The 27,593-nt window shown below is 40.9% G+C and overlaps 1 protein-coding gene across 2 annotated transcripts; it reads right to left on the reverse strand.

The window, feature by feature from the left end:
- Positions 1-27,587, reverse strand: LOC127549323 (dual oxidase 2-like). 2 transcript variants are annotated; one of them, XM_051977230.1, is made up of 34 exons: positions 27,455-27,587; positions 26,924-27,013; positions 26,416-26,580; positions 25,837-26,024; positions 25,394-25,595; positions 25,073-25,239; positions 23,029-23,089; positions 22,800-22,896; positions 21,961-22,051; positions 21,320-21,422; positions 20,224-20,387; positions 19,207-19,382; positions 18,712-18,830; positions 17,511-17,648; positions 17,090-17,203; positions 16,293-16,495; positions 15,813-15,998; positions 15,017-15,248; positions 14,722-14,815; positions 12,768-12,943; positions 10,841-10,910; positions 10,154-10,237; positions 9,144-9,322; positions 8,113-8,343; positions 7,496-7,595; positions 6,627-6,676; positions 6,062-6,189; positions 5,663-5,816; positions 4,470-4,702; positions 4,011-4,169; positions 3,440-3,595; positions 3,156-3,284; positions 2,710-2,876; positions 1-2,355 (listed from the first exon to the last, which is right to left on the reverse strand). In XM_051977230.1, exons 1-33 carry the CDS (start codon positions 27,585-27,587, stop codon positions 2,754-2,756), a joined length of 4,695 nt encoding a protein of 1,564 aa, XP_051833190.1. In that variant the 3' UTR covers positions 1-2,355; positions 2,710-2,753. The 2 variants fall into 2 exon arrangements, with proteins under 2 accessions (XP_051833190.1, XP_051833189.1); XM_051977229.1 differs by having other exon boundaries at positions 1-2,384.
- Between the last annotated feature and the right edge of the window lie 6 nt (positions 27,588-27,593).

Raw genomic sequence — 27,593 nt, forward strand, 5'->3', positions numbered from 1 at the left:
TGCCTTTAATTTATTTTATTTTTAATTATTATATCTTTTTATTTACAAAGCATATGCATGAGTAATTTTTTCAACATTAACCCTTCTGTTCCAAATTTTCCCTTCCTTCCTCCCACCCCTTTCCCTAGATGGCAGGTAGTCCAATACATGTTAAATATGTTAAATTATATGTTAAATATGTATACATATTTATACAATTATCTTGCTGCACAAGAAAAATATATTCTAGAAAGAAAAAAAACCTGAAAAGGAAAACAAAAATGCAAGCAAACAATAGTAGAAAAAGTGAAAATGCTATGTTGTGGTCCACACTCAGTTCCCATAGTCATCTCTCTGTGTGTAAGAACCGTCTACACCCAGATGGTTCTCTTCATTACTGGACAATTGGAACTGGTTTGAATCAACTCATTGTTGAAGAGAGCCACATCCATCACTTGACATAATATTGATGTTGCTATGTATAATGATCTCCCAATTCTGCTCATTTCACTTAGCATCAGTTCATGTAGGTCTCTCCAAGCCTCTCTAAAATCATCTTGTTGGTCATTTCTTACAGAACAATAACATTCCTTAACATCCATATACATAATTTACTTAGCCATTCTCCAATTGATGGACATCCACTCAGTTTCCTAGCCACTACAAAAAGGGTTGCCACAAATATTTTTGCACATGTGGGTCCCTTTCCCTCCTTTAAAATCTCTTTGGGATATAAGCTCAGTAGTAACACTGCTGGATCAAAGGGTATGCACAGTTTGATAACTTTTTGAGCATAGTTCCAAATCTCTCTCCAGAATGGTTGGATCTATTCACAGTTCCACCAACAATGTATCAGTGTCCTAGTTTTCCCATATCCCCTCCAACATTCGTCATTGTCTTTTGCTGTTATCTTAACCAATCTGAAAGGCATGTAGTGGTATCTCAGAGTTGTCTTAATTTGCATTTCTCTGAACAATAGTGATTTGGAACACCCTTTCATATGATCAGAAATAGTTTCAATTTCATCATCTGAAAATTGTCTGTTCATATCCTTTGACCTTTTATCAATAGGAGAATGTCAATGCCTTTAATTTAATAAGCAACAAAGAGACATGGAAGACTTTTAGAAAACAATACCATGAGTAAAGAGTGCTTTAGGGAGTTTCAGCTGAGATTTGTGCCTAAATTAAATTAGAAGGAGTGGAGGAAACTGAAAACAGAGACCAGATAGGAGATTGTTCTAATAGTGTAGTGTAATGGGCATTAGAGTTAGGTGGATGCATGTGCATGGAAAGGAAATTGCAATACTTGACATATTTTGTAATAAAATATTTTGCAGCATTTTGAACTGCTTAGAATGTTTTCACATAATATTTCACATTAAATCCTATTACACCCATGATGGTTTGAGGGAGATTGTCTAGGTATTGTTGCTATCATGGTACAAATGAAGAAATAAGTTCAATAAAGTTATGTGATTCACCTAAGGCCACATAGTCTCTTCCAGCTATTCACATATGGCAGAGTTAGGAGAGGAGCCCAGTTCTCCTAATTTCTCTTTTAAAAAAATTTTCTTTATTGTTTCATTTTTCTGGTTATACATGTATATTAAGTTTTTAATACACGTTTCTTTATGAATCATGTTGGGAGAGAAAAATCAGAACAAAAGGGAAAACCACAGGAGAGAGAAAAAACAGAAAAAAAAAAGTGAGTATAGCATGTGTTGATTTATATTCAATCTCCATAATTCTTTTTCTGGATGCAGGTGGCGTTTTGTATCCAAATTTTATTGGGATTGCCTTGGAACAATCCTCCTAATTTCTAGTCTATTGCTATTTTAATTACACTAGAAAATAACTACTTTGGAAAGATAGCCTGGGAGCAGCAGTAGCATGGGCAGACCTTATCCATCTGTTAAGGATCAAATCAAATGTTACTTCTTTAAATGAATGTAAAAAAATACTTATTGAGATCTTGTGTGCCAATTACTATTATAAATATGAAAACCAAAGCAGTCCCTGCCCTCAAGAAGCTTACATTCTAATGAGAGAAAATAACACATATAGGAGAGTAGTAAACAGGGAAAGGTGTCTGGGTTAGGAAGTCACCAGAATGATGAATGGAACCATAGGGCAACTAATTGACCTCTTTTTTCCATTGGCAGTAATGCTGATTTTATCTTGCCCACAGGGAAAGCGAGGACAATAATGGGGAAAGGCTAAGAAGAGGGTGACATGGATGTGCATTATTGACATGAAGATAGCCAAGCAGCAAAAAGGGTCTGGGACAGGCTAGTTATGTTGAATGTTCACTGATCAGATGCTCAGATGGCTCCAAGTGAGAGCTGGAGATAAAGCTTCAGGTTTTCAGTGGAGGCTGGAACACAAAAATGTCATGAAGATGATCTAGAGAGAGATGGAGATGATAGAGATAGAGATTATATGTATGTGACAGTCAGAGAGAAAGAAAGAGAGGGAGAGTGAGAGCGAGAGACAGAGAAATAGAGAGAAGGGGGGAGGAGAGGAAGAAGGGGAGAGAAAGAGAGAGATACAGAGAGAGGGAGAGAGAGAGGAAGAGGGAGAGATAGAGGAAGAGGGAGAGATAGAAGGAGAAGGAGAAGACAGAGAGAGAGAGAGAGAGAGAGAGAGAGTCAGAAAATCAGAGAGACAGAAGTAGGGGAGAGGGAGAGAGAGAAATGCAGCATGGTGGGATTGGGGCCAGGTTCTGAACCTTTATGAAGTTTTGTACGATCTCCAGGACCCAAATGGAGCTGCTCAGAAGTTCTCATAATGGTGTATAAAGTGAGCCTGGTCCTGTTGGTTGATAAGTTGACAGGCTTTTTCCACATTCTTGGTCATGCCAGGAGGACCACAGCTAAACACCCCAATCTTCCGCACCTGGGGGTGGTTTGGAGGGGAGAGAGATGCACAGGTTTAGAGATACAGACTCCTCAAGGAGGAAATAGCTTCCTGGTGTTGATATCATAGTGCAGAGTGAACAGGACCTTGAGATTGGTTAGGGTGGAGGCAGAGGATAATAATAGAAATTCCAAACTGTAGACGGCACCCTATACAAATGGGAGCCAAGAAATCTCTATCCATCTGATGACAGTTCAAAGGTGGGAATGGAATTAAGTTTTCTCCCAAGGTTTCAGAGTTGGGGGGCTAGGGACTCACCTCTGGATGGACTTCCTGCAGTGAGTTGAAGAATGGGCCAAAAGGAGGGCGACCAAAGTGGGTGATGGAGCGCAGGCCAGTGAAGAGGCTCCGGTTTAGCACCTTCTGGAAGTGCCGCTCACAGATGTACTAAGAGGAAGGGAGAACCTCAGGTTATACCCAAAGATGGAGCACAAGAAAAGGAAGCTGAGGTTGGAGTGAACGGCAGAATCAGGGGAGGGAAAAGGGATAGAAAAGTAAGCCAGATCAAAGCTGTGCAGACTTGTCCCCCAGCCAGTCCTTACCAACATGGTGGTCCTAAGGTCAAACTTCTCAGCCAATTGGGTGATGTAGATGTGCACAGAAACCAGTTCCTGAGGGTCATTCTCCTCCACCTCCCGGATGATGTCTGCCAGCCACTCAAACTGTCTTTGTGTCCTTGTCACCCAGATGAAGTAGATCTTGGGGCACCAAGGTCATACATGATGAATCTGTTACCCCAGGGGATCTCAAGACTAGGATGTCCTAATAAGTACCCATAACAACCCACTAGCTTCCCATGGCAAAGGAGTAAGGAAGAGGTACCTAGACAATAGATGTCAGCAGCAGAGAAATTTCAGGTTTTATGTCCCCTCTTTTCCCTTTTGGAGCTTTCCCTTTACTATCCCAAATAAATGCAAACTCCTTGAGTTTTTTATTCTCTATATCCATGGGAGAATATCTGGCACATTGTTAATGCTTTAAAAATGTTTGTTGAATTGAATTGAAAAAATGTAAATTTGCCATGATTGACCAGAATAGCTACATGTCATCTCAAAACAATTAGGAGGAATAATTTTCTCTCTTCAGCCTAGGTGGGGCCGGAGAAAGACTTACCTTCTTGCAGAGCAGTTGGCTATTGACTGATGACTTGAAGGCCAGATCTTTGAGGATGGAGGCAAATGGGGTGACCCCAATGCCCCCACCCACAAGCACAGATACCTCAAATTTGTGCCACTCTTGGTGGCCTTCCCCAAATGGGCCATCCAGGTACAGCTGCCAGGAGGAAGAGGAAGATAAGAAAAGTGAGGCTACAAAACCTAGCAGTGAGGTCAGAAATGGGAAAGGAAGAGTAAGAGGAGACTTAGTATAGGATTGGTTTTAATGAGGCACCCCTGCTTTCTCTTTGCTTGATCCAGGATATGTAGTATCTTAGAAGATCTGGAGCAATTGGACCTGGATTGAAGCTAGAAATAATCTTTGAGGAACCTGGTATCGTTAAACCCAGGGATGGTGAAGGGATCCTGAAAGTATTTGGCATTTCTGGCCCATAGAAACAAGGAGGGAGAAGGATACCTTAGGATATAATGGACAGCTGTTTCCTGGTGGAAGTGAGTAGATTTCTCTAAGTCGTATGGTCCAGGGCCCCACAGCTCTGATGTGCAGACTGAGTGTATCCTCATGGGGTGCAGAGGTGAGTGTGAAGGGATGGTATTCTGTGGTATCCAGGGACAAGCAGGCAATACGGACCCATTGCCCTGACTTGTACTCAAAGCCCTGGGGCCGTTGGAACTGCAGGTGGGTAACACCTGGTGGGAAAGGGAGAGGATAGAAGTTAATATAATCCAACAAACATTGATCAAAGAATTATTATGAAAAAGAACAGAAAGTATCCTTAGGAATTTCTCTCATAGGTGAGTGCTAGCAGTGATCCTTTCCCATCCCTACAAACCATGAGAAGCCAGAGAAATTTCAGAGCAAAAGTTGGCCAGGGAAGTAGGCAGTCATGTTGACTGAGGCCATTGGTTCATCTTTTCTTTATTTACTCAATCAACTAATCAACAAATACTTAATTACTGTCTATGTGTCAAGCACTGTGTGAGGCACTATGAGATAAAAAAAAAGGCCAAATAGTCCCCTGCTTCAAGACACTTCTATCTAAGAGGATGATCCAACTACTTGAAGATTTCAGAAAACCTATGTTCCATCAGTTCTTCCCATTAGGGTTTACCTTTTGGGTCTAATTTCCTAAAACTAAGATATTAGGACATGGTGAACCCCAGACTCCTAAGAGGTTGTTAAGAGTTCTCTCTGAATCATTTCATTATTACCAAATATGTATGGGGAGGGGTGGAGGTGATGAAAGGAGGAATATAAGGGGCTTTGACTTGTCCCTTTCCTCATAATATATCTTATATGTACCTAATTACTTGTATCTTTACTCCTCATTAAAAAATAATTAGGTAGGACTGTTTTTGCCTTTTTTTTTGAAGCCTGGAGCATATTAAGCACTTGCTAGTAAGAAGTGATTAGTATACATACATTTTTACATTTTCTAGTCTATAACTTATTTCAGTCAATTATTTATCAGTTTATCAATTATCTTTCTTGTCATGAATTTAAGCCCAATTCCAATAGTGTCTCTACAAAAGACACTATTAAGGGACAGTTCTTGTAGAGCTCTGTGAATCCATGAGATCCTGATCCCATGGTCCTCCAGCAGTCCTATGCTATGTCCATAGCTTCCATGCCCAGGCAGAGCCCCATACCTGAAGGCAGCAGCTCAGCCTTCACCACGCTGATCTCTACTTTCTTCCGGCTCAAGCTCACCAGCTTGTCCCCACCATAGATAATAGCTGGAATCAGGAAGTAAATGTGGAAACGGGGCAACTGGATCAGGGCAAAACTACCATGGATGATGATCTAGGGAAAAAAAAATCTCATTGATATAGTTCAGACCCACTGGTATGCCTAAACTCTGTCCCTTCTCCACCCTCACACAAAGCCCCTGCCAGGGTATTCAAGACTGATTTCAAGCATGAGGACCCCTGAGTCTCTATCATGTTTCTGCTATGACCAGAGCCTGGAAGTGGTAAGTCCCTTTGTCCATTCTGTACTCTTTTTGGGTTTCTTTCCCTGAGGTTCTGCCTCAATCAAGTCCCCCTCACCAGGATGTAAAATAGGATGTAGAGATGGTGGGTCAGCCAGAAGCCCCGGAAACTGCGTCGGCGGAAGTGATGGGAGGCAAAGACATACATGATGGCCAGAACCACTAGTAGGAGCACTCCTGTCATGCCTAGGGAAGATGAAGGGAAAGGAAGAAATGACCTTGTCCTGACCTCTATGACTGAGCCTCCCTTCTCTTGTCCTATTTTGAGTTAAAAAAGAGCCCTTTCCCCCAATAAATATATCCTAACCACTAGTTTATAGTCAAATGGACCCTATGTAGGTTTAGTCTTCAGTCATTCTACTTCCACTGAGATGGACAAATGAGTCTGTCCCCCCAAAGTGAAGGACAGACATTTGAGGTTCCCATTAGCTTTCTCTCTTATCCTTTCAGACAGGTATACAAACACCAAGAAACACAAACTATACAATCATAGAATGTTAGGCTTGGAAGATACTCTAGAAATCTTCTAGTTCAACCCACTCATTTTATAAACAGAGATATGAGGTTCACATATCTATCTCTACCTTCTTGTTATCATCCTCTTAGACCACTCTGCTTCTTACCTGGAACAGTCTCAAAGAACCACCAATAGAACTTCTGGGGCAGCTGGGACCTGATGGATAAAGAGAGACTGAGCTTCAAAACATAGAGAGTAAAAGCCTCATCTAGCAGAAGGGGTTCAGGTCTGGCCCTTGTTATATAAATTGCCTCCTTCTTTTACAACCCTAACTGCTAAAACCCAGCTAGACTCCTTATCTTCGCAAAGAATTCCTTTTCCCTAGCCTATAAAGGTGCTTCAGGGAAAGAAGTAGTGCCTCAACCTTGTTTTTTCCACTCTCTCCCTCTGTCTCTGTATCTCTCTGTCTCTGTCTCTTGTCTGTGTGTGTGTGTGTGTGTGTGTGTGTCTCTCCAGACCATCTGATATCCTACAAATGGCTTAGGGAGAGAGGAATGGAATTGAGGGATAATAAGATCCAAAGTAATTGGCCCAGATTGAGAGCTGGGGCTCTACAAGTACAGGTGATAAATCCGAAACACCAGACATACCTGCCCAAGTTCCCATGGCTTTCTTCCTCTGGTTCCAAAGAGAACCAAAGGAAGAGCACAAATTATCCAACTCTGCCCCATACACACACAAACCCCCCCCAAAACAACAACAACAACAAAAACATTGCTAGCTGTTCAGCCCAAAGAGACAAAGTTGCTTCCACTTGAAAAAAAAAAAAGAGGCAATTCCATTGTTACTCCTCAAAGATTTCTTTCCACATTCCCCCAGGAGCCCAGTGACCTTCACAAAGCTGGTTGGACAAATAGGAAGAGGTTTCCTGTACTTTCTTTCTCCCACTCCAGAAACCACCAAGAGTATGAGTTATCTTATAGCCTCCTATGATAATTCTCATTTGACTCTAGGATTGTCTTTAACTATACTGACCCATCATTCACAAAGACATTTGGGAAGATGCAGGAGAGCACGCTGAGTGGACTGACTGAGAAGATGTAGACATTTACCACATGGCCAGCACTGTGCAGAACTGTGAAAAACAGACTCGGGATTAGAGACATAGAAGAGGAAATGAGACTGAAAAAGTGAAAGAATGATAGAGCCAGAGAAATAGCAAGACTTAAGACAGAAAGACAATAGGAGATTAATTAGAAACACATCCCAAATATTCTAGAAACATAAATAGTAGAGGCAGTGAGGAGTGAGCAGAGCCTTGGATTTGGAGTCAGAAAAATCTGGATCCAAATATAACCTCAGACACTTACGGAATTGAACATCACTTAAATTCTCTATTTCTTCAGCTTTTTCATCTGTAAAATGATGTGGTTGACTTCAAAGATCACTTCTAGCTCTGAATATGTGATGCTAAAAAATTCTATGACCTTTTCCCTTCTTCCTTTGCCATCTCCAAACCTAACACCAAGGTCATTTTGAGGCAACTTGGGGACTACTCTTGTCAAAGTTGAGACCCAAAGCATAAGTTTGAATGGAAAGTAAAAGAAGAAAAAGGAAAGGGGGAAGTCTGAGTGCTTTCAAGGGTTACTTACTAGCTAAAATGAGAGCTGCCATGGCAATCCAACGGTGGAAATCCACTGCAGCATCAAAGGGCACGTAGCGGTTCAGGAAGGTCTCTCGTAGGAAGGTGATGAGGTTGCGGCACATGGTGAGCAGGATGTAGGAGAACATGAAGGAGATGCTAGATGCCGTTCCTCGGGACAGAATGAGACCCACAAGTGTAGTCTGAGAGATGCCCGAGCTTGGTAAAGCAAAGGCGTAATCTGAGGTAAAGAGTGGACACAGAAACAAGTTTTTTTCCCTTTAGATTTGATTTTTCTTGAGCAGCATGACAAATACGGAAATATGTTTAGAAGAATTGCATATGTTTAACCTGTATCGAATTGTCTGCTGTCTAGGGGAGGGAGGATGGAGAAAAGAGTGGGGGAAAATTTGGAACATAAGGTTCTGCAAAGGTGAATGTTGAAAACTATCTTTGCAAGTATTTGGAAAAATAAAATACTATTAAAAATAAATACTTTCAAAGTTCTGCTTATATTCCATTTTTTCAATATGATCTTTCTTGCCATTTTAGCTGTTAGGGCCTCTCCTTCCCCCACACAGAAAAAAAAATTTTGTGTGTATGTATCTACACACATACATGTGTATATATGCGTACCTATATATGTATATGTATACATATACATATATATCCACCTATATGTATATATGCAAATATGTATTGTATATATGTGTGTGTATGTGTATATATAGTATATATGTGTGTATATTCTACATACACACATACACACACACACACAGACACACACATCTGTGTCTATGCTGTATCCTCACAATGCAAAATTTTTGAGGGCAGGGATTGTTTCATTTTTGTGTTTGGATCTCTAGGAGCTAGCTTGGTGCTTAGTCTACAGTTGGTATTTAATAAATGCTTATTCCTATTTGCCTGTGTCAGATTAGATGAATGGAGGATTCCTATTTCTCTCCATAGTGCCTTATTCTCACTGAGGGACCCCTTTTCTTGGATGAAGATTACTTGGATATTATCCCGAGGGACACTCACAATAAGCCCGCTCTGCGAACAGCCCAAGACAGATGGCAGAGAAGATAGCCACACAGCCAATATGTCGCCGATAGTTCTCCACAAAACGCTTAAACTGCTGGAGTTTCTGAAAGAATTGGCCTCCATGAAGTTTTTCCCTCTGGGCCTCTGTGTATAGTCGTGGAGCAAGAGTGTGTGTCCTGGAAGAATGGCCATCAATCAATGAATGAATAAATCTCATCATCTAATTCCTAGGCAAAAGTGGTTGGAAGACAGAAATAAAGCAGACTTTGCCCTCAAGGAGCTTTTAATGTATCAGGGGAAACAACATTTACATGTGAGAGTAAACATAAAATAAATTCTGTTATAAATCTTAACTCCCTGGGAAATAGTAGGAATGAGGAGAATTTGGCAGGTATAAAAATAAAAGATATTAATAAAAATGTACTTAAATGTAGATATATAAAATAAAGACAAGATACTTTGAAGGGAAAAGGAATGTACTCTCAGTTGGAGGGAGATCAGAGAAGGCCTCATGTAAAAGATAGCTTTTGAACTGAATTTTGAAAGCTCCAGGTTACTCCATCTTGTTTTAGAACTAAATCCTTCCTTTGCTTCCCAACTTAAAATATCTCAGAGACAGGTGACTTCTCAAGCTTCCCTCCCTTTCTCTTTTCCACACAAGTTAAGTGTTCCTTAACTTAGTCTCTCCCAAAATTTGGGAGCCTAGGCATTCCTTGAATTGGGAATTAACACTATAAATGACTTTTAAAATGGATTACTTTGGGCAGAAGGAAGTATTAGGTTGAAAGGGGATGTTTCAAATGTGGGTTGCAATAGAAAAAATTAGAGTTTACTCTTCCTAGGGATAAGTTCCCAGAGATAATGGGAGTCCCTTCATTAGCCAAGGAAAACATAGGGAGAGACTCCACTTCCACAGCCAAGCAAACAGACAGACAGACACATACACACACAGTTAGGATCTTAGAGGGTCAAGAATCCTGTCTCCAGCTGAAGGTTCCAAGACTTACTTCTTGCCAAACCTTTTCCTCATCCCAGTGCTGCCAGGCTCTGGGATCTCTGAGGGTAGAATCTCAACGCCATTGGAATTCATGCTGTGAAAAGAGCAAAGGGGTATATTTTCCTTATGTATATTTAAGAGATCCCAGCAGATTACATGGATAGATGAGGGTGGAAGCAGGCAACCCTTGAATAGATCCAGAGACAGTATAGAGCAGTGAACAGAGAACTAGATTTGGAATCAAGAGGTCTGAGCTCAACTTCTGTTACCTGTGAGAGCCTTGTATCCATGCTTTATAGAGCTAGAAAAGGTCTGAGAGAGAACATGATTCAACCTTTTCTTTTTGAAATATGAGGAAACATCAGAAATAGGTAGGAGAGCTAAGATTTAAATCCACATCCTTTGTCTCCAATCAGTGCTTTTGATATTCTACTGATTTGCCTTAACTTCAAGCAAATCATTTACTATCTACAGGCCCTGAAAATCCAGAATGTTATTTTTTTCCAGCTATAAATCCTATGAACCTATGTGGTGGGAGGAAAGGGGTAGTGGAAAAAGGGTATCAAACTGCAAGTTCCTTAGGGGGTGATTTAGCTGTCTCCACTTTGCTATGCAATGAAGAAAGGAGGGGTGGCAGCTCAGGAAAGTTCATAAGACTCAATTGTGGTCACATTTCAGAGTCCCAGTCTCTACTCACCCTCCTGTCCGGTTTTTGTCAATGAAGGAGACTCGATGGTTGATATTCTGCTTAAAGATATCTGGAACACCTGGGGGAAAAAAGATGAATAGGTTTCCTTAGGTGTTCTGACCAAGATAGATGCAGCAGGTGGTCATAGATAAAATTTCTCTCTCCAGACTAAATATACAGCACCTCTTGCTTTGCTTCTTCTCTTTTATTTTTTAAAATAATATTTCCCTATATTTAAAATAATTGTACACATATAATTAGATTGCTTGCTGACTTGGGAAGGAGGGAGGTAAGGAAGGGAGAAAGAAAAAAAAATTGGAACTCAAAATCTTACAAAAATGAGTATTGAAAGCTCTCGACATGTAATTGGAAAAATAAAATGGTGAAAAAAAAAATATCCCCCACAATTATATATTCCTTGTTTTTTCCTAGCACTCTTCTGAAAGAGATGGTTCTCTAATGATAATGTTGGTTTATGGTGCTGTATAGTTTGTAGATCACTTTAACATTTAATTTAATAATAAAATTTTAAAAAATTAATATAGACTTATTGGAATTCAAAACTTTTAAAGAGGTTTGGAATTGTTTTAAAATGTACTTGGAGGAAAATTACATAATAAAAATTATTTAATTAACTATTTATATGATGTTATATAATAATGTAGTAATATTGAATAATATTTGCTAATTTAATCCTCACAGTTTTCTGAAGGAGATACTATTATTATCCCTATTTTACAGATAAAGAAACTAAGGCCAAGAGTGGTCGACACTTTCTGGGGGCCATGATGAAAGATTAGAACTTGTGTTTTCCTAGCTCCAAGTGCAACAGTCCATCCATTCAGCTACCTTCTATGTTGCTTATAACCTGGCCACATCTGAATCTTTTATTCTAGAGCAGGAATCCCTAACCTGGGTACCAGGAACATGATTTTAATATTTTAATAACTTTAAAAATATAATTTGTTTTCCTTGTCATCCTATATTTTTTATTTTATGCATTTTAAACACATCATCCTATGGGATTTATAGACTTCATCAAACTGCCCAAAAGTTCCAGGACATAATTTAACATCTCATGTTCTAGAGCAGAGTTTTTAAAACTTTTTCTACTTGAGACCCCTTTTTGCCCAAGAAATTTTTACATGACCCGGGTATATAGGTACATAAAATAGGAATACAAATTAAGTGAAACATTTACTGATAATAAATCTTAATTTTTGGACCTCCACATTCAGTAACAAGACTCTATATGGATTGCAACCTACATTTTAAGAAGCTGTGTTCTAGAGAGTAGAACTATAACCCCTTATTTGTATTCCCAATAACCAGTTGTGATCTAAGCCAAAATTTTCTCTCTTAAGCTTTTGACTTGCCCCATAAATCTCTTAGCAGTCACTTCCTCAGGGACTCTCTCTGGGTCACTCTCAATGTCACACAGGTAAAATAGAAGAGATGAAATTTGAACCCAAATCTTCTTACTTCAAATCCATTTTGGTTGATTTCTTCTGCCTCATGGCAGAATATACACACAAGAATATATATAAATATATATGCATTTGTGCATACACACACACATATATACTCACAAGAGAGATCTCAGTGTCATGCTTGACCATTTTCTCCTTAGAACTCTTCTCCTGAAAGGGCACCTAAATGTTGCAGTAGTTAAGAGTGCCAGGGCTAGAATCAGGAAGACTTGAATTCAAACCTGGCTTCAAACACTTACTAGCTTTGTGACTCTGGGCAAGTCACCTCACCTCTGTTTGCCTCAGTTTCCTCATCTGTAAAATGGAGATAATAATAATACCTGTCTCCCAGGATCATTGAAAGAATCAAATGAGATAATGATGTAAAGCACTTAATAAGTCCATATAAATGTTAGTTGATGTTTTTATTACTATTTTTCCTGCTTCATTCTCTCCTCATCCTCTACCTTTGACACAAAGCTGGGTGAGCCGGAGCTCGCTGTCGTGGTCCCTCAGCATGAAGTGGAAATCCTCCCAGGTCAGCTCCTCCTTGTCTTGGAAGCCAGACTCTCGGAACATAGACTCCACCACCTCGGCCAGTTGAGCCTTGGACAGGCAGTTGTTGGAGATCTCGATGAAGGACCTGGTTGAAAACAGTAAGAGGAGCAGGGGCTGAGCAGACCCCCAGCAAGGTCAGACTGACCCTAGGCAGGGCAGGGCGGGGCAGGTAGGCTGCATGATTATCTTGGGTGTCATCAGTGACCTGGAAGCAGAGTTGAGAGAGTACCCATAAAAAAGTCTGCAGTTGACACTAAGCTGGGTGGGGTTGCTAACAGCTCAGAATACTGGAACTGAACTGGTGACCTTGACCAAGCAGAGAAATAGTCCATCAAAAAAAGCAAGGCAGTCTGGTGGAAAGAGTCCTGAAAGGGGGGATCTTGAGCCCCAGCTTGGACACCGATTAACTGCGTAACCTTAGAGAAGACCCTTCAGTTTTAGAAGTTTCAGTTTTCTGAGCTTTGATTCCAGCAGCTTGACTATCTCAGCACTGGCAGGAGCTCACAGCATGGCTGATGTACCGACCTTCCTTGTATTCTCGCTCCCTTTCTGGTGCTATACCTGGCCCTATTCCTGTTCTGAGCACTTTCACCAGCCTTCTTTGGCAGGAGCCACAATGGCAAGTAGAGTGGATATGTGAGGATATGACAATATTTGTAAAGTACTTTGCAAATCTTAAAACACTATATAAATGCTAGCTGTTATTAGCTACAACTAATCTTCTTAATCTGCTGATGAAGAAACTGGGCACTCATAAAATATAGATCTGATCTATAGATCCCCAGATCTACTGATGGGGATGAAAGATCTCCATAGTTTTGAACAAGACAATATATTGAGCAGGTAGGCTTGGCATTTTTGCCCTTGTCTGAGGCACTCCCCAAAACAGTCACTTCCTCAGTCATAAGGTCACACAGACAAGTAGAGATGGGATCTGAACCCAATTCTTGTAATACTTTTCCCATTATTGATATGAATAATTAGAGAGATATCTCCATCATATGTTGTGCATGACCTGGGAAATTTTCAAGAACTAGGGAGTGAGTGTTAGAAGACTATGTCTAATTTGTATTTTTATAATTTGAGAAGGAAGTGAATTATTAAAGAGACAGGAAGATTAAAGGATTGTGGGCTGTTTAACCCAAAGAGGGATGTTTTATATAAAAATAGTATTCAGATATATTAAAGTTATTATGAAAAAGATGCTCATCATTTGTTCTCTAATACCACAGTAGAACAAACTCCCCTCCCTCCCAAAATGGGCTTAGATTGTAGAAAGAAAGTTGGGTTGATGATAAGGAAGAATATCTTTATTGCCAGTATGATTAATAGGGTGCTAGATGACCAAAGGAGATTCCTTAAATTCATCCAATTCATTCACCCACTAATCTGTTCATTGTTTCAACTAATAAATATGTAATGATAAATAATAAAATTATGATGCCCAAGGTTCCTCCTTAACTAAACTCTATGATTTTAGTATTGATTTAATATTTATTATATTCATATTATTGTCCTAGAAATTGTAGTGTGTGTCTCTGAGTAAGAGTGGGCAGAATGAACAAGTATCAAGATATCCAGGGGAAATGTTGCAATTTTTCTTCCTGGACAGTTTTTAAATGATTGGGGGAGTCTATTTTAGGTATTTTAAGTGTAGTACTTCCTGCAGATTGTGGACTCTTACATTCTCTTGTATGTAAACATATATTCCCTTCTATCTTATAATACTTTTTTGCAGATATCTCTGACATCCTTATTTTAATCTCCAGCTGGAAACAACACTTCTCTAACCATAAAATTCTCTTCCTGTCACTGTTTTTCTGGAAACTCACATTAAATCCCAGCCACCAGAGTTGCCCTTACCGCATCATAGTGGAGAACTCCTCCTTGGAGAGAAAGCCATTCTTATCTAGATCATACATGGTGAACATGAGCTTGGATTTATCTTCTGGGGAGCCTGAGAGGATAGAGAAAGAAACTGAGATTTCTGCAGTCCCTTGACTCCTTTCTCAGGCCAGGCTTCATTCCAGTAGGTGGAAAGGGCATTAAGTCAGACTGGAAACCCAGGAATCAGAAAACAGCCTGGGGAAGCAGGAGAGGAGGCTGTTTGCATTTGTGTAGCCAACCCCAGCCCAGTTCACCACCTTCCCTCCTCTACCTTTCATGAAGATGACCAGGATATCTAGGAATTCTCGGAAGGATAAGTATCCATTGTTGTCTTTGTCAGCTAGGGAGAACATGGCCTCTACAAACATGGCCTGAGGCTTAAGGCCAAGGGACTCTGCAAATTCTGCCCTGCTTAGCTCACAGGCCAGGGCCTCTCGAACCTTCTGAGGTAAGTCTGAATCTGGAGGCCAGCTCCCTGTTTCTGCCTGGTCAATGTCCAGCACCTAAAGTTGGACAATGGAGGAAAGAAGGGGAGAGAAGAGTTCAGGCCTAGGGAAAGATCCAGTTCTAAGTATCATTTTTCTGTCTTGGAGGCAAGAATGACAGATATTTTGTAATTAAATATTTTTCCAAATACACATAAAAACAATTTTAACATTCTTTTTTCAAATTTTGAGTTCCAAATTCTCTCTCCCTCATTGAGAAGGAAATCAATTTGATATAAGTTATATACATATTTTGGAAAAATTGTATATGATGAGTCCATTCATTTCAGTTCAACAACAAATCTTTAATTAGAATCAACTGTACTCTAAGCTACATTTTATTTTTCTTCCTTTTGGGGCCAAGGAAGGGGAAATTTCTTGTTAGCTAGAAGACTAACCAAAAATTTTCCAATAATTTAGAGATTTTCTATTTGCTGGAGAGTAAACTTGAAAAGCTCTGAAGACTAGAAGTTGAACCAATTACAAATTTTAAAAGAAAAGCAAACACATAATAGACACCTCCAGTTTCATCTCCAATCCTTTTTCTGTTCTACTTTGTATATGTACTCCTGTCTGTGGTACCTGTGCAAAAAGGTGCCTAAAAAAGGTCTCTAGGATATGCCCCCTCTGCTGCTTGGTCACAGCTTTTTTGAGCAGTTCTTTTTCTCCGATCTCTGACAGTCCAAAATCCAGGTCCCAGTGGGCACAGTAACCCCGAAGGTGCTGGATAAAGATACCCCGCTCCTCCTCAGAGTTGAACATCAATACCTAGGACAAGAATAAAAAGAAGTGCTCCTAGTTTCGGCTTCTTGTTCAGGCTCCCATGTAGCATCCCCCCAAATCCTGAGGGACTTTTTGAATGAGGGAAGGGTGCAATAATTCTCCTCAGCATAGCTACAATAGAAGGAAAGATTAAGTATAGTGAGCAAGGGGAGGTTCTAATAGGATAAGTGGGCCTGAGTTTGGGTCACTTCTGAAAAGAAATCTAGACTCAAGGCTGTGGCAAACAGGGATAGAAGGGTGGGGAAGAGGGGATAAAAGGGATGTTTCAAGGGGCCATACTATGTCATATTCCTTGGGGATCTTGAGTAGCAGTGCCCGGCGGCCACAGTTGTTTGACTGGATCAGGTTCAAATGCTGTAAAGGCTGGAGCTGGATGGTCCTGATAATAGATAATTGTTCATCTAGCACTCGAAGGGATCTCTCTGGTAACAGCTGTAGGTAGATGGGACAGCTCCTCTTGCCTGGACCTGGCCATTCCATTGCTGGTGAGGAGAAGGGGATTAAGGTAGGATAAGAAGAGGGAGTTTTTTATTTTTCAAAAGACATGCAAAGATAGTTTTCAACATTCACTTTACAAAGCCTTGTGTTTCAAATTTTTCTCCCTCCCTTCTCTCCGTTCTCTCCCCTAGATAGGTTAAACATGTACAATTCTTATAAACTTATTCTCATATTCATCATGCCGCATAAAAAAAAAAAAAATCAGATCAAAAAGGGGAAAAAAAAGAGAAAGAAAAAAAACAAGCAAACAACAACAACAAAAGTGAAAATACTATACTTTGATCCATATTCAGTCTCCATAGTTCTCTCTTTAGATACAGATGGCTCCTTCTATCACAAGTCTATTGGAATTGTGAAGACTAGATTTTCAACCCTTACCCTAGGTCCCAAGGAGACTTTGTCACTTTAATTGTTCCTGCTCATTTGGAAGACCTCCCCATCTGGAATTCACCTTTGCCTGGATTCTTTCCCTCTGTTAACTTCCATGTCACCTGGTCCCTCCTTGACCCCATCCCCATTTCACTTGGATCTCTTCCCTCAGTTCACCCCCACCTTACCTGGCCCCTTTCTTTTCTCACCTGCTACCCCCTCCATGGGCATTTCCTTCTTTATACTCTGTTTTTCTTTTTTCTGTAGCTTCTTGAACTCTCTACCTCGGAAGCATGCTACCACCCAGGCAATGAACAGACTCACTGGAGTGAGGAAAGAGGAGGTGAAAGGGAAGGGTCAGCAGGGACTGATGAGCAGAACCCTTTCCCTCCCTGTACCCTGCCCATCACACCAAGTTTCCCAAGAGCTCCTACCATTGCCTCTTCTGTAGCGAGACCATCCTTGAATCCAGACCCCAGAAAAGGGTATCTGGGTGACTCATATAGTGTGTATTGGAATATAGTAGATAGGGGCTCTGGGACAACTAGGGGAATAGCTTATAATCTGGGAAAATTGAGGGAAGGAAAAATAGAGGGAGTATGAGGGAAATAGTGGGTTGGGATGATTTACCTAAAGGGAGAAGGAAGAGGGCTACAATAACAACCCCAAAGCCAGGACCACTGTCTTTGAAGTAGTCGATCACTGTCATGTTCACGCAAGGGGGCAAGATACTTTCTTCAAGTTGCTGGGGTTGTGGGCAGGGGTTTCCTAGAGAAAAGAAAAGTATCCAAACTTGAGGTGAGAAACTTCTCTCTAAAGATTCTGTCTCTCATTCAACTTCTGTCTCTTTCTGTTATGGGCATCAAAGGCATTGGGATATTGTGCCTCCTTTCCAAACTCCTACTTGCCTATGGGCACCTTTGCACATTCCACTGATCTCATTGCATAGCATGTCTTCCCTTGTGTCCTCCCTGTCCCAATTCTTTGAAAACATTACCAAGTACTATGCCCAAAGGACTATAAAACTGTGTTTACCCTTTGATCCAGCAGTGCTACTACTGCTGTATCCCAAGGAAATTATAAAGGAAAGAAAAGGACCCACATGTGGAAAAATGTTTGTAGCAGCTCTTTTTGTGATGGCAGAGAATTAGAAAAGGGGTAAGTGCCCATCAATTGAGGAATAGCTGAATAAGTTGTGGTACATGAAGATAACAGAATGTTATTGTTCTATAAAAATGATGAACAAGCTGATAATAGAGAGGTTTGGAAAGATTTACATGCACTAATGCTGGACGAAACAAGCAGAAGCAGGAATACATTGTATACAGAAACAGCAGATTGTGAGATGATCAACTATGAAAGACTTGGCTCTTCTCAGTGGTTCAAAGATGCAAAGCAATCCAAATAATCTTTGGATAGAAAATGCCATCTGCATCCAGAAAAAAAAAAAACAACAAAAAAAAAAAACCTATGACGATTGAATGTTAATCAACATATGCTATGTTCACTTCTTTTTTATGTTTTTTCCTGTCCTGATTTTTCTCTCTCAATGTGATTCATAAAGAAATGTGTACTAAAAATAATATTAAATTAAAAGAAAAAGAAAATACTACCAAGGACAAACCACTGAGTTGCTGAGATTGTTTCTACCTGAGGCTTCATAGCTTGTACAGGACATGACATTGAGTTAGATGGACTTGTCTTCCAAGATACTTTTCTAGGTCACATCCAAGCATAATCATACAACAATGGTCAGTCACTTCCACAGTTTCCTCCCAATAAATCTCTGCAAGGTCCCTTCTCTCCGGGTGCCTCTTCTATGATTATTTACCTTCATGCCAGAAAAAGACATTAAGCTGCAGGTTATCAGAACTGACATTAGTAACATCTACCAAGACATCATGGAGGGTTGTACTTCGAATCTCCTTGATCTCGTCATTTGTGAACAATCTAAATGGAGGTAAGAGAAAAACTGAGAATTATTGGAATGAAGGGAAGAGAAGGCAGATTTTCATAACCCCAGGAGCCAATATCAGGAAAAGGTCACAGAAGTGACGAGGTGAAGTGTAAGGGCTAGGAAAGAATGAGAAGGAGAAATGTATCAGATCTGAGGAGTCAGAGTTTAGTCATGGTAGGGATAAAAGGAAACAAGAATTAGAGCCTGTATTGGGCATGCTTGTCAGGAGATTTTTAAGGCTCATCCAAGGATGGGGATGTTATCTGAAGCCTAGGTTAAGTCCTATTTCAGAGAGGAGGATGATTTGATATCTCGACTGGGGGCCAGTTTGGGGGATAAAGTCTCTAGATATTTCAGACAAGCTCTCACCCATTTCTTGTGTTCTCAAACCAGTAACGGTCCCCATCTCGTAATCGAATAAACTGGTCAAAGACAATGTTGCAAAACAGAGATGAAGGGTTCCCGTAGCTCTCCAAGAGGCCCCCTGGGAGCAGCTCCAGATGAGACAGGCTATGGTTGTACAAGGTGGCTATAGCCTCCAGGACCTGGGAAGAAAGAACATTGCTCCAGGTGATTTCACCACATCTGCCTTATAGGTTTTCCTCATACTTTAAGGTCCTTAGTCAGTCTGTTTCCTTGTGAGTTGAGGGTGAGGGGGCAGAAGAAGTTGAAGAAGTAGACTCACAGGTTAGGCTAGGTCAGAAGAAGGAATGGGCCCTCTCTCCCCATCATTGTACCTATAGTCAAGCTGTCTTCCCTAAGACTTCTTGCTTTATCTCACAATGCCCCCCAGGGTCACAGGCAGCCTCTCGGGAGTATGTGCCTTCCTCTTTTTTTTTCCTCTATGAGATGAATATGTTCTATTTGTTTATAATTATTTATTATATATTATATGTGATAGTTATTATATTATACATTTATTTTAATATATTATAATTATATAATTATAAATACATCATATAATTATAATATATTAAAATAAATGTATAATTTAGGTAATTATATAACCTACTTTTAACTCTGGTTATTGGTAGGAGACTGATGTCTTTCTAGCCCTAGAGATAACCTTGGGACTTTATGTCTGCATCAACAATTTCCTAGCAGACTGACTTTTTAGTAATAACTTCTGATTCTCCCTCTCACCACTGCTTGGATGATTTTGATCCTTCTTGGGTATGAGTCCTCTTGGTTCAAAGCTTACTATTTCTTTGTATACACTCTGGGACACTGTTGAGGTTCTGGGGATTACTTAGTTTAATCCCTGTTTTGGGGTTCTACTAGGCCCAGGATAATTGGCAGTCTAATGGGAGATTGAATTAGGGTATACTTGGCCTGGGAAGGAGAACTTTTCTGGGGGACTATTCCTGATTAGAAAGTATTTCTCACATCGGGTTCCAGGTGAGGGTTGAGGGTATTCCAATTCTCTAGTGGCTTCAAACCCATAGCTTCAAGAGCCTGATTGTAGGTGGGCAGTCCCAGGTCCCGGCCCCTCTGAATGCTGCTGGCCACATAGTCTGTTCGTGAGAACTTGCCAGAGCCAGGCCAGTAATCTGGAAAAAGCAAAGAGGCAGCCAGTCCCACATCAGAAGCTGATGGGGACTCTGCACCATCATTTCCTCACTTTACTAATTTCTCTTTAGTCTTTAGTCACTGACACCCCCCGCCCTACCCCCATCCTTACCCTACTCTCCTAGTTCTGGGGAGAGAAGAGTCAGCCTTTTCTGACCACAGGAAACTCAGGGACATAATAGACAGAGGACTGGACTTGGATTTAGAAAAACCTGATTTTGAATCCAATCTTAGACATTTAGCTGTGTGTTCTTGAGCAAATCATTTGATCTCTACCTAGTTTCCTCATCTGTAAAATGAGGATAAAAATAGCATCTAGAGGTTTTGTTATAGGGTGAAAAGTGAGATGATATTTGCAAAATACTTTTCAAACCTATGTATATATGTATGTATACATATATGTATATATCTCATGCATATATATAACTAGCATATACTATATATAGTACGTATATTAAGTTATGTGCATACACACATGTGTATATGTGTGTGTGTGTGTGTGTGTATATATATATATACACACACACACACACACACACACACATACTAGCTATTATTATCACTGGATGTTCCTTCAGGTTGGATCCAGTTAAAGTTCATGGTCTAAATTAGAGATAGGTAGAGTTGATAGTTGATAGATAAGGTGTACTTGGCCATGATCAACACTAAGATCTAAGGATCCCCAGAGCTTGAATCTTTACTCCTTCTCCTAGATCTGACTAATGTGAACACACAGACTTGTCCCTGACTCAGCCATCCTTGGCATTGGGCAAGAGATCAATTTCTTTCCAGTCAACCCTGGAGGCTCAACCTATTCATGCCTCACAATATTTTCCTTTCTTTCCTGACCTAAGACCTCTCTAGCCCCTGGATCCAATCCATAGTGATCTCAGCCTTCTGACTGCTTCCTTACCTCTCAGATCCTGCACCACAATCCTGTCTTCTCGCTCTGAAATCTGTGAGGCCATTCCCAGGAGCAATTCGTTCACTGCCTCTGCACTGCGAAGATTTGGGTTCTGAATGGGGACATTACAGTCGAGGTTTAGTACAAAAGACCTTCTCTTGACTATTCTCCCTCCCTACCTCAGGTCTTTATATTAGGTTCCCCTGTTCCCTGTTTCTCATCTCTTGAACAATAGATGGAAGTTTCAGAGGCAGATTTGAACTAGATGTAAGGAAAAATATCCTAAGAATTAAAAGTTTTCACAAAAAGAATAGGCTTCATTGAGAAACAATGGATTCTTCATCACCGGAGGTCTTTGAATAGAGGTTGGTGGCCATTTATTGGGAATGCTTATTGGAGATTTCTAGTAAGTTTTAGATTGAACTAGGTAAAATCTCCTTCAACTCTCCATTCCTTTCCTGATTCTTGCCCTTCAAAGCAGCTGTCCCCAAGGTCTCCTCTTACTTGCTCTTGTCATTCCCACAACCAACCTGGGATAATGGAATCTAGAAAACAGAAACTGTCATTTTATGCTGGAACAAATACAGTAAGAAGACTAAAACCCACCTCCTGGGACCTCAGTCTTTCCTTGCCCCAAGTGCCCAGCTAACCTCTCGATTCCAGTAGCTGTTGCAGACTCTAATTGCTGAGGAAGTACCTTGTCCCTTGTTAGTGATGTTTTGAAAATGACAGCTGGCATTTCTGAAACAGGGAACAGTGGAAATGATGATAGGAAGTCATGGGGGGAAGGAGCAAAGATCCAAAGTAGTCTGAGATCATTGTAAGTCAGAATTAGAAACATCGAGGTGGGGCATTTGTTGGGGAAACTGGGGCTGGGAAATTTGCAGAAGGATCTTACATATGGAAGGTGACTGATTGATATTTGATTGGATGGCAAAGGAATAGAAACCCTTAACTTTCACCCTAGGCATGCCAGTTGTTGATACAATCTTTAACTCTAATCCATATTCAAGGAAAGTTATTCAACAATCAATCGATCAATTAATCAACTAAGATTTATGACACGCCCACTACATCCTAGACACTAGCTATATAAAGACAAAACCAAAATTGTTCCTGTCTTCAAAAGGATTACATTCTTCTGGGGCAGACAAAATATATATATGCAAATAGATATAAAACAAATGTAGGGCATTTAGGTGGCATTTAGGAACTTAAGAAAGGCTTTGTGTAAAAATTGGTATCACCATTTCATTGTATAAGATCCATACTAATGACAGTGATTGCCAGATTTCCAGAATGTAGGGTTCTCCCAACCCTACATTCAACTCCAGTCTCCTAACCTGTTGCCTATCTTCCCTTTCTTGTCACCAGTCTCAGGAGATGAGTGTATGAGGATTGGGGGAATAGGTAGGATGACAGAAGAAGGCGTTTCCAGGAGAAACTCCACCCTTGCTCTTCTCCATCACAAGCCCACTCCCTCCCTTACCTCATATAGACACCAGGGGGCACCATAGTGGAGAAGAATTGTTTGGAGGCTGCTAGGAACTCAGGTGAGATGCTGGGATCCAAAAATGACTTGTACCCTGGATAGAGTAAGATCATGAGTTTTCATTTCCCTCCAGTCCTTCTTCATTCCATAAGTTCTTGCTTACACCAACACTCCACTCCCTCAGCCTATGCCCAGCCCTGAGCTCCTGTCCCTTTTTCCCTCTTACCTTCATATGGTGGTGGGGTTCTCTTCAGGAAACTGGGCAGCCATTCATAGAGGACAATGCTCTGTATGAGGAGGAGATGAGAGAGAAATGGGAGGTTGATGGCAATTGCAGAAGAAGGGGAATGAGAAAAGAGGACTGGGAGGGAGTAAGAAGTCAGGCAAGAGAAATGGGAGATCGAGTGGATGTCCGTCAGCTGGGGAATGGCTGAATAAGTTGTGATATGTGAATATAAGGGAATACTATTCTATAAGCAATGATGAACAGGACTTCTCAGCAGGCACAATGGACAAATTGTTTATGGGTTTTTTTTAACATGGGAAATGGAATACCATATGTTTAAGATTGACATCAACAATAGGGCATCTCAAAAGAAAGATTGGGGCAGAGTGAAGGTAAAAATAGTAATTATGTTATATAAATGAAATGCAGAAGAAGAATAGACACTGAGGCATTAGAGGTGGGAAGAGAGTTCATAGTTCTGAAAATATACTCCTATCAGCAATGGGTTAAATAGGCAACATTATATATAACATTGTACACAGTAACAACACATATGTGTGTGTGGGTGTGTGGGTATATCTTGAAGGGTATAGCACCCTCCAAAATCTATCAAGAAATAAAGGGGGAAAAATGGGTGAATGGGGTGTGTGTGTGTATGTGTTAAATAATAGCAAGGCAGCAGGGATAGCAAAGATATGTATGTATGTATGTATGTATGTGTGTATATGTGTATATATATACATATACATACATAAACATACGTATGTATACATAAATATATCTTTTCTTAACTATAGCTAGCTTGGGAGTGGGGAGGCAGATGAAAGGGGGAAAAAAATAATAAAGTTTAAAAAGTGAACAGCAGAGAACAAAAGAACAATTTAAAGGAAGTAAAGAAAAGATGGACACTAGTGAATATAATTTCTTCCCTTATATATATATATATATATATAATGTGTGTGTGTGTGTGTGTGTGTGTGTGTGTGTGTGTGTGTGTATGTACTTTGTTGATCTGGTAATTTGTTCTTATATATTTTGAATCCTCCCTAATAGTCTGCTGGTCACATGACAATGTTCTCTCTTGTTTTGTTTCATTTTGTTTTGTATTCCTTTCCTGTTTTTCTTTTTCCTTATGTTTTTTTTTTAATAAAATAAAAATTTTTAAATAAAAAAAAGACACGATAAGCATGCCGATTTTTTAAAAAGTCTGAAAAGACTTATATGAACTGATACTAAGCAAAGTGAACAGAACTAAGAGAACATTGTACACAGTAACAAGATTATGTGATGATCAGTTGGGATAGATTTAACTCTTTTCAACAATGCAGTGATTCAAGGCAATTCCAATAGACTTGGGATGGAAAGAGCCATCCACAACTAGAGAAAGAACTATGGAGACTGAATGTGGATAAAAGCACAGTACTTTCACCCTTTGTTGTTGTTTGCTTGTTTTTTTTTTTTCCGTTTGATCTGATTTTTCTTGTGTAGCATGATGGATATGGAAATATGTTTAGAAGAATTGCACATATTTAACATGAGATTTGCTTGCTGTCTTGGGGAACGGGGAAGAGGGGAGAGAGAGAAAAATTTGGAACACAAGAATTTGCAAAGATGAATGTTGAAAATTATCTTTGCATGTATTTGGAAAAATAAAATACTATTAAAAAACTATTAAGGCAACTCTAGCCACATGTGTGCCCTACAGATATGTAAATGTTCTCTGGTCACATGTTTTTTGTATATGTACTCTGCCCCAATGGTGATGTGGTAACCTATGTCAGTGAGAGAACCCCATGTGTGCATGTGGACACTTTTTCTTATCATTTTATATGCTATGATGTTTGATTAATTTTTAAAAAAATTTTTGGCTTTGAACTGAAAAAAGAGAGAGAGAGAGAGAGAGAGAGAGAGAGAGTGAGAAAGAAAGAAACTATAAGCACCATATAAATGAGTTCTAGTTGTGATACAGCTCTCTGCCCTGAGGGTGGAAAGGATTATTACCCCTTCTGGGAAGCTGAAAGACTAGAAGCTGCTGGTATCTGACCTGGTAGGTGGCAATGACTCTCTTTCGGGCATGCTGGAACAGCTCTTCATCTCCCCATTTCGGGTGCTTCTGGGCCAGCCTGTGAGCCCACAGATTATGGTATCGGAACCAGAGGAGGCCCAATGCCTGCAGAAATGGATTTTGGTTTCCCCTTTCGGCTCCAAAGGCTACAATCAACACAAGAAAAGGAAAGTAAACTCTATCACTCCTATTGATTCCAAACTCAAAACTGATCTACATCCTTCCCCCCTCCCCATCTCTTCTTTCTTCCTGATCTAGACCACTCTCAAGCCCACAGCTCTCCAAATGCCCCAGACTCACCATACAGCCCTTGGGGCCCCTGCTGCCCAGTGGAAGGGTCTGGTGCTATCCACATGAGGAAGGGTCCTTGAGTATCCTTGGGGAAAGCAGGATCTGGTCCTGATTCCAACTTCCCACCAGAGAAGCTCCTTAGTGCATCACTCCAGGAGTGAGAGGAGCCATAGATGGCACTGCCATCCAGCCAGCTAGTGACTTGGTTGATCTGGGGACAGACATAAGAAGCAGTGTGAGAGCCTGTGTATTAGTGAGTTGGCTGGGTGACCAAGTATTCACCCAGGAGTTCCATTTGTGACTCTTAGACCCACAAACAATAGCCCTCATTCCTCCTCTCCCCCACCCCAAAAACCCTCCAATGTCTGATTAGCTTTTTATCACCATCCTGAACTTAATTGGGAGCCTGATTGAGACCTTTTTGTGAATGTATTCTCTTCTCCTAGAATCACCTGGTCTCGGGGATTGTTAGGACTCTGTCCTGTGTGTGGGTCCCACTCACTCCTCTGGAAAGGCAGCACTATATTCCCTGTGTAGTCTGGATCAAACACTTTGTCTCCTTTAGGTATTTGGATGTTCATAAACTCAGCAGGACAGCCTGGCCGTTCCACACTCACCACCTCAGAAAGGACATGGTAGCCTGAAGACAGGAAGAGCTAGGGATCAGACTGGAAAAAGACTGAACATTTTTCCCTCCCAAGACCTGATCACTGTATCAGAAAGAAGCCCCCTCCTCTTTTTTTTCCAAGTTAAATCACAGAGGGAAGGACTAGGTAATTTATGCAAAAGAGTTAAAGGATCAAAGTATAGCTTGTGTTCCAGATAGAGGGAGAAAAGGGGAGAGGGGATAAGAGATTGGGAATCTGTAAACCTATTCCTTCTGCACTAGGTCCCTTTGAAGAGAGGGCAAGGCCAGTGTTGGGACTAAATTCAAACCTGACAATAGAATTTGAATTGAGAATAAGGTTCCCACAATCCTCCCCATTCTTCTGTCCAGGGAAGTGTTTCTGGAAGAGGGATATTTTCCTCACCAAAAAAGACCCCAAGCACAGTGCGGTTTTGTAAAGAGGAATTCCCAGAGGGACCCTGCATGGCAATATTACTGATGCTTCGGGGGTTGGGTAGGTGTGGTTCTCCCAAAGGTTGATAAACGCCATCTGAGTATGTAGCAGGGACCAAACGCTGGAGCCTGGAGCCTGAGACCAGGAGGGAAGGGTGTTATGCTTTGGCTAGGAACCCTGGCCTGGGTTTAGCCAAACTCCAACCCCTCCAACCAAAATTAGATCCTTTTTAGTTCTCTATTAAGACGTCCTTAGTAGACCTCTTTACCCTTGCCTGGGGCCAAGGTTTAGTCCTCCAGGTTGTGCCCAAAGGCAGAATAGAGAGATGTTTCAGAGAGAAGAGCAATTGGTTCCGCCCACTAGTCAAGCACCCCTCTGCAGCCTCCTGGCCATCCCAGGAAAGTGGATTTGTATGTCCCAAGAATTTCCCTTCACCATATTAAGCCTCACAGCCAGCTAACCCAGGCCCTTTAGGTACCTGCTGAGCCCAATTCATGGTGTCTCAGATTGTTGAACCAGCCATCATAGCGCTGTACTTCCCAGAATATGGCAGAAGACTCCTGGGCCCCTGAAAGCAGAAAATTTCCTGTCCTGTCCCTCTTCATTGGACATCCTTGGATCCCCAAAAGGAGATCCTTCTCTTCCCTCAGGAATCAAGTAACTGCTGGTGTCCCTCTCCTGTTCCTCATTCCTAAAGCCTGCCTGAGGACATGTAGTTCCCCCCCTCCCCAGGAATAATGACTCCTGTCACCCCTAAGGTTTAGAACATCCTGACCTGCCCAAACCAGCTGGACCTGAGTAGTGGCTGGTTAGAAAGAAGGAAAAGGTTCAGTGAGTTGGGAGCTGATCCAATCTGGTAGAATCTTCCAGCCTCACAGAGCAAGGTCATTGACACTTTCCCACTCATCCCAACTCCTGCTTTTCCCATCTTCAGATCCAGAGGGGAGAACTAAGGAAAAGAGTACTGGACCATTTGACTTTCTGCCTCCCAGAGTACCTCATTACTTACCCACTGGATTCCAGGGTCCAATCAGAACCATCTGCATTGCTAGTAACCATGTATTAAACATGATTATCCTAGGGCCTAAGAGGCAAGGAATGATGTGAGGAGGATGAAACTCACTTGGTATAGCCAACCCCATATTCCT

Source organism: Antechinus flavipes, chromosome 2 (genome assembly GCF_016432865.1).
Source record: "Antechinus flavipes isolate AdamAnt ecotype Samford, QLD, Australia chromosome 2, AdamAnt_v2, whole genome shotgun sequence".
NCBI lineage: Eukaryota > Metazoa > Chordata > Mammalia > Dasyuromorphia > Dasyuridae > Antechinus > Antechinus flavipes.

Bases quoted from the DNA above. Each gene is read 5' to 3' on its own strand.
- LOC127549323 (XM_051977230.1), bottom strand. From the start codon at position 27,587: ATGGGGTTGGCTATACCAAGTGAGTTTCATCCTCCTCACATCATTCCT. The intron at 18,831-19,206 runs GTGAGAGCTTGT...ACCTCCATTTAG, and splicing joins TTTGAGAACACAAGAAATGG to ATTGTTCACAAATGACGAGA. The intron at 16,496-17,089 runs GTGAGAAAAGAA...TCTCCTCACCAG, and splicing joins GCCCATGGAGGGGGTAGCAG to CAATGGAATGGCCAGGTCCA.